We start from the raw sequence: 11,738 nt of genomic DNA on the forward strand, positions 1-11,738 counted from the left end.
CGCTTTATCCACTGCGCCACCACAGGTCAGGCAACCTCGGGGTTTTGAACATGGGCCCTCTGTGTCTCAGTCTGATGCTCTATCCACTGTGCCACTGCCTGGTCAGGCATACTGCTCTAACTTAATAAGAAACTGCCAAACTGTTTTCCGAAACAGTTGTTTCATCTTACAGTTTCAGTCACTCCACCCATGGCTAACATTTGATATTGTCAATCTTGACAGTGCTAGCCATTCTAATAAGTAATATCGTACATCGCTGTAGTTTTATTTGTATTTCTTAATTTAATTTTTTTTTTAGTTTATTCATTTTTAGAGAGAAGAGAAAGAGGAGAGAGAGAGACAGGGGGGAGGAGCTGGAAGCATCAACTCCCATATGTGCCTTGACCAGGCAAGCCCAGGGTTTCGAACCGGCGACCTCAGCATTTCCAGGCCGACGCTTTATCCACTGCGCCACCACAGGTCAGGCCTGTATTTCTTAGATTATTGATGATGTTGACCATGTTTCATATGCTTACTGGCCATTTGTAGATCTTTTGTAAAGTGTTCAAGTCTTTTGCTAAGTTTTTCTTTATATACATTTGGATACAAATCCTTTGTCATAAATATGTATTGCAAATATTTTCTCCCAGAATGTGGCTTATCCTCTTTTATTTTTTATTTTTTTAATTGGTGTGGGGACATCAACTTGTTGTTCCACTTAGTTGTTTCATCCAGTTGTGTACTCACTGATTGCTTTTCGTAGCTGCTTGGGACCTCAGTGTGCCAGGAGAGCACTTTATCCACTGAGCCATTCAGCCAGGGCCTACCTTGTCCTTTTAAAATAGTGGTGCCTTTTGAAGAGCTTGATTAATTTGTGGTGTATAGGCTACATTAGTCAGCAATAAAAGTGAATAAAGTATAAATGGTGCAGTCACCTTAGAAAATAGTTCCTCGGCCCTGGCCGGTTGGCTCAGCGGTAGAGCGTCGGCCTGGCGTGTGGGGGACCCGGGTTCGATTTCCGGCCAGGGCACACAGGAGAAGCGCCCATTTGCTTCTCCACCCCCCCCCCTCCTTCCTCTCTGTCTCTCTCTTCCCCTCCCGCAGCCAAGGCTCCATTGGAGCAAAGATGGCCCAGGCGCTGGGGATGGCTCCTTGGCCTCTGCGCCGGGCGCTGGAGTGGCTCTTGCGGCTCTGGTCGCGGCAGAGCAATGCCCCAGAGGGGCAGAGCATCACCCCCTGGTGGGCAGAGCATCGCCCCTGGTGGGCGTGCCGGGTGGATCCCGGTCGGGCGCATGCGGGAGTCTGTCTGACTGTCTCTCCCGGTTTCCAGCTTCAGAAAACGGAAAAAAAAAAGAAAAAAAAAAAGAAAATAGTTCCTCAAAAATGTTAAGCATGCCTGACCAGGTGGTGGCACAGTAGATAGAGCGTCAGACTGGGACGCAGAGAACCCAGGTTCAAAACACCGAGGTCACCAGCTTGAGCACAGGCTCATATGGTTTGAGTAAAGCTCACCAGCTTGAGCCCAAGGTCACTGGCTTGAGCAAAGGGTCACTCACTCTGCAGTAACCCCCTGGTCAAGGCACATATGAGAAAGCAATCAATGAACAACTAAGGAGCCGCAACAAAAAATTGATGTTTCTCATCTCTCTCCCTTCCTGTCTGTCTATTCCTATCTGTCCCTCTCTCTGTCTCTCTTGTCTCTCTCTGTCTCTGTCACACACACACAAAAATGTTAAGCATAAATTTATCACATGGCCCAGCAATTCCACTCTTAGGTAACTACCCAAGGGAATTGAAAATATGTACACACACACACACACACACACAAAAGAAAGAAAATATATCCACACAAAAACTTGTACATAAATGTCTATAGTAGTATTTACTACTCAAATAGCCAAAAAGTAGAAAGAACCCAAATCTCCATCAACTGATCAATACATACAAAAAATGTGGTTTAATCGCTACAATAGAATATTACTCAGCTATAAAAAAGAATAATGTACTGATACGCTACAACATGGGTGAACCTTGAAAACATACTAGGTGAAAGAAGCCAGATACAAGGACTACATTTTGCTTGATTTCATTTAAATGAAAATTTCAGAACAAGTAAATCCAGAGGAACAAAGTGGATTAGTGGTTGCCAGTAGCTGGGAAGGACAGGGGAGTGATTGACTGCTAATGGGGAAAGACTTTCTTTCGAGGGTATGAAAATGTTACAAAATTGGTTGTGATGGTTGTACATCTCTGTGAATACAGTAAAAACCATTGAATTCTATATTTTAAAAAGATGAATTTTTATTTAATAAAGTTTATTTTTCAAAATGTATAGCTATTGACCCTGGCCAGGTAGCTCAGTTGGTTAGAATACCATCCTGATATATAAAGGTTGCGGGTTCGGCCCCCAGTCAGGGCACATATGAGATTCAATTAATGAATACATAAATGGGTGGAATGAGTGAGTCAATGTCTCTCTCTTGTCAGTTAAAAAAATATATATATATGTTTATATATATATTATATATATAAATAACATATTTATATATATATAAATAAACATACAGCTGTTGAGACTTGTTTTTCATGTATCTTCACCAGCAGCTGGGGGATTCCTACCTTGTTGTTTCTGGTGTAAATTACTTGAGCTCTGTGCTTTGAAACTAGGAACTTACTAAGGAGCTCCTGAAAGGCTGCCCTGGACAAGGAATCGTAGATCTTCAGCCTCTCAGAGGCAACAGCCTGAGTTATAAACTTATAGTTGGGAACATCCTTATAGAATTTGTCAAATAAGGCTAGGTTATTGAGCTTATCCCAAACTTTGCTTTTGGACCACTTCTTCTTTAAGGCCTTGCCCCAGATTTGTTCACTAGGTCTTTGTCTTTCTTGGCTGACTTTCCGACATCTTTCTTCTTGTCCTCTTTGGTGGCATAGGGAAGCTCAAAGAGCAGCTGCTATCACTGCACCTTTGCTAAGATATTGGACAAAAGGTTAAAAGGGTGAGTTTTATGATGTGTGAATTATCTCTTAGTAAAACTGTTAAAGCCTGACCTGTGGTGGCGCAGTGGATAAAGCGCCGATCTGGAACTGTGAGGTCACCGGTTCAAAACCCTGGGCTTCTGCCAGGTTCGATTCCCAGCCAGGGCACACAGGAGAAGCGCCCATCTGCTTCTCCACCCCTCCCCCTCTCCTTCCTCTCTGTCTCTCTCTTCCCCTCCCGCAGCCAAGGCTCCATTGGAGCAAAGTTGGCCCGGGCACTGAGGATGGCTCTGTGGCCTCTGCCTCAGGCGCTAGAATGACTCTGATTGCCGCAGAGCAATGCCCCAGATGGGCAGAGCATCGCCCCCTGGTGGGCGTGCCGGGTGGATCCCGGTCGGGCGCATGCGGGATTCTGTCTGACTGCCGGTCACTGGCTTGATCCTGAAGGCACCAGCTCAACTCCCAGGTTGCCAGGTTGTGTATGAGGAGTAATCAGCTAAGTGGAACAATGAGTTAATGCTTCTCTGTCTTTCTTTTTCTTCCTTTCTCTCTCACAAAAAAGCAAACAGATTTCTGTCTAAGTCAGGCAGTATAGTCAGCAGTGCTTCTCAACCTTTCTCATCCACATTATTGCACCCTTAGGTGTAGAGGTCCTGAATAGGAACATAGAACAGGCACAGAGTTCAAGTTCAGCGCCCTGAGACAAAAGCCACAGTGGCTTTACTGACAAAAGTGCTGAATGCTGTGCTGAATGCAGCACAATAGGGAGAGAATGAGCAATTCTGATTAGTCAATAGGTGGGGACCTTTGAGCTACTTCCCTTACTCTTTTGTCTGCTCTAAATAAGTTCTCCTTTCTGCCTGACCAAGCGGTGGTGCAGTGAATGAAGCTTTGGACTGGGACCTGGAGGACCCAGGTTCAAAATCCTGAGGTCATCAGCTTGGGCAGGCTCATCAGCTTGAGCGTGGGGTTGCTGGCTTGAGTGTGGGATCATAGACATGACCCCATGTTCGCTGGCTTGAGCCCAAAGGTTGCAGGCTTGAAGCTCAAGGTCACTGGCTTGAGCCCAATGTCACTGGCTTGAGCAAGGGGTCACTCGGTCTGCTGGTGGCCCTCCTGTTAAGGCACATATGAGAAAGTGATCAATGAATAACTAAGATGCCACAAAAAAGAATTGATGCTTCTCATCTCTCTCCCTTCCTGTCTGTCTGTCCCTCTCTCTGACTCTCTGTCTCTGTCAAAATAAAAACAGTTCTTTCCTGACTTCCTCATTCTTGTGCCTGCTTCTATTTGTATGTATCAATAAATACCCCTAAGGACTGGGGATTGGGACCATCTCATGAAACCTGTGTAGGGAATTGTGAGGCAGTCTCCCTTAGGTCCCTCCATGCACACCATAATGGTCGCCAAGTAGTCATTGTCGTGACAAGTGGTGGCCCATGTGAGGAACGGGAACCAAAAGACACCTAGAGAGTAACATAGTGCAGCTTTACTAGAGGGCACTTAGAGTCCTCGGCAAGAGTGTTCTGGACCTGAGGCTCCCAGCACAGGCTCCAGCCACCTCCAAGACCTGGCTGAGGGCATCAGTGCCTGCCAGGGCCATGCTCAGGAATCTCAGTGTGATGGCAAACAGAGCAGAGGATTGATGCAAGGTGAGGTGAGTGCTGATGACAACTGCCTGTGTGACATCGGGCAGTTACCTAATCTCTCAGTGCCCCGAGTCCTCGCCTGTAAAATCAGGATACTGCTAACACTTGCCTCAAAGGATCATTGACATGATAAAATGAGATGAAATAACATGTACAAGTCACTAGAATCTACCTGGCACAGCATAATTAATTACAACTATCTTCATCAAAGAGGACAAGAACTACCAGACCATTTAATGAGAACATAATCTTTCCCTGACTAGTAAAGTTTCCTGTTCTAAAAAAAATAGACTATTCTTTAACATTTTATATCCTGGGAGTGCTAAATTCTGATTTAAAAATACAAATGGCTCCCCAGCAGTGTACAGGCTGGCACCAAGTGGCCCAGCATTGCTGTAGTGAACTTACTGTACCTGTATGTCCCAACACCTCTGTGTCCATCTCTGCCATGCCACCCATCCTAGTCTCTCTCGGCTTCTCCGTGAGGTTCAAGATAGCCCCCAAATTAAGAGGGCACAAAAGGATAGGTGTTTGAGTACAGTATCGCTCCACCCCTTCCCTCCACCCTCTTCTCCCCCTTCTATCCCCTGGCGCCTGTAATCACCAGGCGGTTTGAGGCTAAGTGGTAGTTTTGCCCACTGTGGGGGGGCTTGGAAACCACACCCCTTCTCCTGGGGCCCTCCTGGCCATTCCCAACACCCGGGTATCCTCCATTGTTGAGATGGGTCTCAAGGGGGCATGGTGTTTCCCATGGTGTGGGTGCCGAAGACAGCGGGGGACTGAAAGAGGAGCAGGTATGGGGGAGACTAAGGAGAAAGAGGGGCTGTCAGGCAGACAGAGAAACTGCACTGGGAGAAAGGTAAATTCTTAAACCAGGAAAAGGAGAGTTTGTCTCCCTGTATGGAGGCGGGTTTATCACTTCCCCACAGAGCTGGCTAAATATGTTACAGGGCCCAATGCAAAATGAAGAAGTGGGACCCTATATTAAAAAAATGATTAAGAATCTCAAGACAATGACAGCAGAGTAGTACTCCCAGCATGGGGGCCCTTCTGAGTGTGGGGCCTTTTGCAATTGCACAGGTCTCAGGTAGTGAAGCCAGCCCTGCTCTCTCGATATTCCCTTTCCTTCTCCCTGCTGATGTCAACAACACTCACCCAAGACTCCCAGATGTCTTTTCTGGCCTCTTTCTTCCTCACTGGGGGCAGTGGGTGTTGGGGAAAAGAAAAGGGGACCCAGATTCACAACTCCCTTTTTTAATTCAATCTCCGTTTTAGGTCTGGATCCTGCTGCCCCCCCAGATCCAGATCCCAGCCCAGCTATAGCCCCCATCATGACTGAGGGAGGGATACCCTCTCTAGGGTCTGGTGCCTACTTCAGCAGGAAAGCCCGACTCTCCTTCCGCCACCAGCTGCATGACATGGCGTCAGCCAATGACTCCACCATTTGAAGGGGACAACCAGGGGATGAACTTCCAGAAAGACTTGGCAACCTTCCTTCCCTCCACTTCTCAGTGATTCTAGTGTCTGGCTCCGGCTCCCCAAGTCCGCCAGGATGGTCTTATTAAATATATTCAGAGTTGCCAAGTGTTGTGCATATGTGCATGTGTGATGGGGTGGGGGAGTAGATGGGGGGCCAAGGTACTAGGCTTGGTTATGGGGCTGAGCTGGGAAGTGGAGCTCTGGGTGGGAATGCGGACATAGGAGTGGTGAACATGATGCAGCTGATCTAACACAGAGCTCGCCTGTGGCTAGCCGGAAGTTTGCTGAAATCAAGCTTCAGAGTTGAGAGTGGTGAGAAGCTTGGAGAGGCTGGGGGCTAGGTAGGACAGCAGATAGGGCTGTTAATACTCCTTCAGTGAGTATCAGGTGGCCACTCTCTACCAGGCACTGAGGATTTAGCAGTGAACCAAGCAGAAAGAACTCTCTTCTCACTGCCTTTACTTTTCAGTAGAGGCGGAAGACAATAAATAAAGATATAAGCATGGGCCTGACCTGTGGTGGCGCAGTGGATAAATCGTCGACCTGGAAATGTTGAGGTCGCCGGTTCGAAACCCTGGGCTTGCCTGGTCAAGGCACATATGGGAGTTGATGCTTCCAGCTCCCCCCCCCCCCCCCGTCTCTCTCTCCCTCTCTCTCCTCTCTAAAATGAATAAATAAAATAAAAACTAAAAAAAAAAAAAAGATATAAGCATGATAATATGATAGCAATAATTGCTGCAATGAAGAAAATGAGTATAGGATTATTTATTCATTTTTTTTTATGAGAGAGAGAGAAAGAGAGAGAGAACAGGGGGAGGAGCTAGAAGCTTCAACTCCCATATGTGCCTTGACCAGGCAAGCCCATGCAATGAAGAAAATGAGATAGGACAATGAGAACTGGGTGGAGGTGGGGTTGTTTCTTAAATTTCAGGTGGTTAAGGAAGGCCTTTCTGAGTAGGTACCATTCAGAGCTGAGACCTGACTGATGTGTCAGTGTAGGTTCTCCAATTGTAACAAGTGTACCACTCTTGGTGCAGGATGTTGATAGTGGGGGAGGCTATGCATATACCACGGCAGAAAGGCATGTGGGAATTCTCTTCCAGTCAATTCTGTTGTAGACCTAAAAATTGCTTTGAAAAAATAATATTTTTAATCAGAAAAGGGCAGTCTCAGGCAGAAAACCCAGCAAGTAGTAAGTGCAAAACGTCTTAGGTTCTAGGAAAAAAAGCTAGTGACTGGAGTGCCAAGATTGAGGGGAACTGTCGGGTCATCTAGGCAATGGTAAGGAGCTAAAATATTCTTCTAGGACTAGGTGGAATGGTAAGACACTAAAGAATGTTAAGCAGGAAAACAACATGACTTCATTAACATTGAAAGATCACTTGGGCCTGACCTGTGGTGGAACACTGAGGTTGCCAGTTCAAAACCCTGGGTTTGCCTGGTCAAGGCACATATGGGAGTTAATGTTTCCTGCTCCTCCTACCATTCTATCTTTACCCCCCTCTCTAAAAATGAATAAATAAAAAAGAACACTATTAAAAAGAAAAGATCATTTTGGTTGCTGTATATGGAAAGACTGCAGAAGATCAAGTATGGAGGCTTAACTAAGGCCATGTAGCAGAGGGAGTTGGCATCCTCCAGGCAAGAGATGGTGGCTTGGCTCAGGACAGTGCTGTGGAGACGGTGAGAGATGGATTCTAGATGTACTTCAAAAATTTTTTTATTTACTGATTTTAGAGAGAGAGGAGGGGGAAGGGAGAGAGAGATCGAGAGAGATTGAGAAACATCAATCTGTTCCCGCATGTGCCCTGACCAGGGATCAAACCTGCAACCTCTGCACTCAGGACAGCGCTCTAACCAACCAAGCTATCTGGCTCCGGCTCTAGAGGTACCTGAGGAGAGTTTTAGGACTTGCTGTTAGACTGAATGTGCAGTGCAGGGAAAGAGAGGAATCAAAGATGCCCTGAGATAGGGAGGACCAGGAGAACAGGTTTTACAGGAAAATCAGGGTTTTCTATTGGTTATTTTAAGTTTGAAGTATGTATGTTTGGGGACAGAGGTCCTTCTCTGCTCTTCTTTACTTAATCAGGACCCCCTCCCCCTTCTGAAATCCTACAGGACAGGATATGCTAGAACAAAGTTTTCAAATGTAGCTTATACAGCTTCCTGATCCATAGTGGGCAGAAAAGAAGATTGGGGCAAGATTGAGAATGTTGGTCACTGTCAATGAACACCACTGACCTCATTTAGGTCCCTGGCTAGAGTGGGGACAACCTTGGAGCAGCCAGAGTCCAATCTCTGCCTCACATCCAAAGGGCTGAAGACTGATTACACTCCCTGTGGGAATGGTGGCTTCCAGAGCTGGCCCCCAGCACCCTGTGGCTGCCCAACCCCACCCAACGTCCATCTTAAACTCCAATTGCAAACAAGGTCCATCTTTCTTCCAAAAGCCAAGGGAGTCACACTGCTGCTCTTGACATCGATAAGGTGACATAGGTGAGTGTGCAGAGAAGGGACCATGAGCCTGAGTCAGTGGAGATCTGGTGTCCTTCTGGCCTTGGGGCCAGTTACCACTCATGATGACAAACAGAAAGCAAGCTAAGGGGAAGTGACCTCAGTCTCAGTCAGAATTCTATGTTCTACCTTGGGCATGAATGGAGTTGGTGAGAGAGTCCTTCGTTGGTAGTTCCCATATCAATCACACTCTAATGTCACAAGGACCTGGACATAGTAGAGGAAAGGAAATGTGGGGGAAAGGTGGCCTGAAGAAAGAGGTTTGAAAACCACCCTTGTTAAGGCTCCTCTCCAACGCCCTCAGAGCTTAGAGCAGTGGTTTGTACAAACTGCAGTGGGCGAGACAAGTTCGGGCTTCAAGTCAGAATAAAGGACCCCCAAGCATACAGATTCTCTTTGACAAACTGTTTATTGAATTTTGTCACTATGGGATGTCTCTTATTGTATCCTAGAATCTCAGGATTCAAGGAGGTGGTAAAGTAGCAATGGAGAATTTGGGGATCTGGTCTCCCAAAAGTACCTGCCGCTCTACCCCCGATTCTGCTATGGATGCCAGGCGGATCACCCCTCCACTGGAGCCATCTCTCTCCATGGCCAAAGCAAGAGCTGTGGATAAAAGAAAGTTAGGGATCAGAGTGAGATGCTGGGGATCACTGCAAGAAATGATGAAAATTGGCGTGGCTTGGGAATGGGGGATGAAGCTTGCAGGCCCAGAAGCCCAAGGTCTCACCATTAGCAGTGAATTGCAGACATTCTTCCTTGGTCATGCCTTCTCGGTAGGTAGCATCAACATAGCCATAGATATAGGAGCTCCCAGAGCCTCCAATGGCAAAGGACTGCCTTACCATCATGCCCCCCATGGGCACTGAGTATACCTGCCAGGTGGAGGGAGGAGAAGAGTCATCAGTAGTACTCTCCCCACAACACATGTACATTCACCTGTCCATTTTGGTATTTAAAAAAAAAAATTTATTTATTGATTTTTTTAGAGAGAGAGGAGTGAGAGAGAGAGATAGAGAGAGAGAGAAGGGGGAGGAGCAGGAAGCATCAACTCCCATATGTGCCTTGACCAGGCAAGCCCAAGGTTTCGAACCGGCGACCTCAGTGTTCCAGGTCGACACTTTATCCCACTGCGCCACCACAGGTCAGGCCAATTTTGGTATTGATATGGGAAGAGTTAATATTGAGGTAGAGGCTGAAAAGAGAAAATGACTGGGGTGAGGAGAAGATCAAAGGCATGGCTCCAGTGCTCTGGGGGTGGGGAGTGTCTGACCTGCCCTCCTTCTTGGGGGTCCCAGCCCGCAATGATGATTCCTGCCATCAGGTCTTCCCTGTATCGGTAACACATCTCCTTAAAGAGGCTGGCTGCAGTGTGAACCAGTGGAGGCTCATTCAACTCAATACTAGAGAGTAAAGAGAATCAAAGGGAAGGTAGTGTCAGGACTGGGGAGTCAGACCATTTAATTCCTCAGGTCCCAACTTCTTTCAGATATTTGTTTCCCCAGCCCCACAAGCACCTGTGGAAACCAAGCTGATAGGTAACAGCATCAGCAACTGCCTGGGTATCAGCTGCGGAGCCTGAGCGGCAGCAGAAAATACGATCATGAATAGGGGTCAGCTTGTCAGTCACTCGATTGGCAATGTAGGACCTGCAGAATGACAACAGCAGAATAGTGAGAGAAGGGACCCACTTGTCTCCCACCTCCACCCCATTACTATCCACTCCCTCAGGGCTCAGGAATAGAAATTTCTCTATTTCCCATTAGTTCTCATCCAAAACTGAAGCAGGTTAGAGAACAGATTTCTGTAAGAATTTCACCTAAGGATGAGGGCACAGGGGAATTGTAGAAGTTGGAACAAATCCTTATTTCCAGAAAGGGGAGAAACCTCCGTCCCACAGCTGTCTGCACAGGGTAAGGGTGGGCTAGCAGGCAAGGAAAGAAGAGAAAGACAGAAGACCTTTCACATATGTGTCTGTCGTGAGCTCACCCGGTGGTTGTTCTGGAATCGGCCCCCAGAACCACGCCCCCGTCAAATTGCACGGCCATGATAGTGGTCTGGGAAAGAGGAGAAAGGAGGTGGGTGAGTCGGCCTGTTCACATTATCCAGCACACACAAACCTCAATGACTCCTCTTATCCAGTCCCTAGAGTACTCAAGTCATGCACCATTGGCCCACTGTCAAATTTCATAGGAGCCTCAACACCCCGCAAAACTCCAATCCTCAAATTCCCAAGGCTCCATCCCGTCCTTATGCCTGCGTCCTGTAAGTCCAGAATTTCACGCTTCTGCCTAAGTTCCACATCCGATCAGGAGAGTACCACACTGCCTCCTCAGGAGTCCTTTCCCGCCGCCTCCAACACCTTACAAACCACCTCCCGCCCCCGCCCCCCAGGTCACCCAACGCATTCAGGCCTATCCTTCTATCGTATGAACACTTTGTGCACAAGTCCTGAACCCCGAGTCCTTCCTTACCCCTGTGGAGACTTCCCGGTTTTCCCAGTCGGGGGTAAGGGCCTCTGGCCCCCAGGCTGGGGTTGGTCCCACTCCTCTTGCAGCTACTAAGGTGGCCGCCATCTTAGTTCTCTAATACTGCCACAAAGCAACTGTCGTAAAGCGCCCTGTCACTTTTTAGTCACGCTCTGAGGCCTTCTAGGCCACGGTTGACGGCAGAAGGGAAAAGTGTAAGGAAGTTTCTTTTGCGACAGTGAGTGTTTGATGGCAGCGTGGCGGACGAACAAAAAAACTCCACCAGACAGCATGGATTGTCTTCTGTTGGACTGTGCAGTGCTGATATAGCTGATCCGGGTTGCAATTCAAGAAGTCTTAACGACAGAGTTGATCTTCTGACTTACAGTACACACACTATGTTTTCACTTCTCTTAGGTATATACCTAGGAGTATATACAGTACCAGGAGTGGAATTGCTGAGTCATATCGTAACTTTAACAGGTTTAGGACCTGACAACTGTTTTCCACATCAGTTGCCCCATTTTACATACCCATCAGCCATGTATGAGTATTCTAGTTCCTCCACATCCTCAATAATTGTTACTGTGTATTTTTATTTTAGCCATACTTGAGTGTGGATTGATATCTTGTGGGGTTTTTGGGTTTTTTTGTTTGTTTTGGGGTGGTT

General features: G+C 47.1%; 2 protein-coding genes and 1 pseudogene across 2 annotated transcripts; 1 reads left to right on the top strand and 2 right to left on the bottom strand.

The window, feature by feature from the left end:
- Positions 1–2,563: 2,563 nt before the first annotated feature.
- LOC136322639 (small ribosomal subunit protein eS25-like) lies at positions 2,564–5,066 on the bottom strand (annotated as a pseudogene).
- A 262-nt stretch (positions 5,067–5,328) lies between these two features.
- On the top strand, positions 5,329–6,055 carry C2H17orf114 (chromosome 2 C17orf114 homolog). Its single transcript, XM_066255552.1, has 2 exons — positions 5,329–5,401; positions 5,883–6,055. The coding sequence occupies exons 1-2, from the start codon at positions 5,329–5,331 to the stop codon at positions 6,053–6,055; spliced, it is 246 nt and encodes an 81-aa protein (XP_066111649.1).
- Positions 6,056–8,990: 2,935 nt separating this feature from the next.
- PSMB6 (proteasome 20S subunit beta 6) lies at positions 8,991–11,205 on the bottom strand. Its single transcript, XM_066262901.1, has 6 exons — positions 11,075–11,205; positions 10,590–10,657; positions 10,118–10,249; positions 9,874–10,003; positions 9,331–9,475; positions 8,991–9,206 (listed from the first exon to the last, which is right to left on the bottom strand). Exons 1-6 carry the CDS (start codon positions 11,174–11,176, stop codon positions 9,064–9,066), a joined length of 720 nt encoding a protein of 239 aa, XP_066118998.1. The 5' UTR covers positions 11,177–11,205; the 3' UTR covers positions 8,991–9,063.
- Between the last annotated feature and the right edge of the window lie 533 nt (positions 11,206–11,738).

The sequence above is a fragment of the Saccopteryx bilineata genome, chromosome 2 (genome assembly GCF_036850765.1).
Source record: "Saccopteryx bilineata isolate mSacBil1 chromosome 2, mSacBil1_pri_phased_curated, whole genome shotgun sequence".
NCBI classification, from domain to species: Eukaryota; Metazoa; Chordata; class Mammalia; order Chiroptera; family Emballonuridae; genus Saccopteryx; species Saccopteryx bilineata.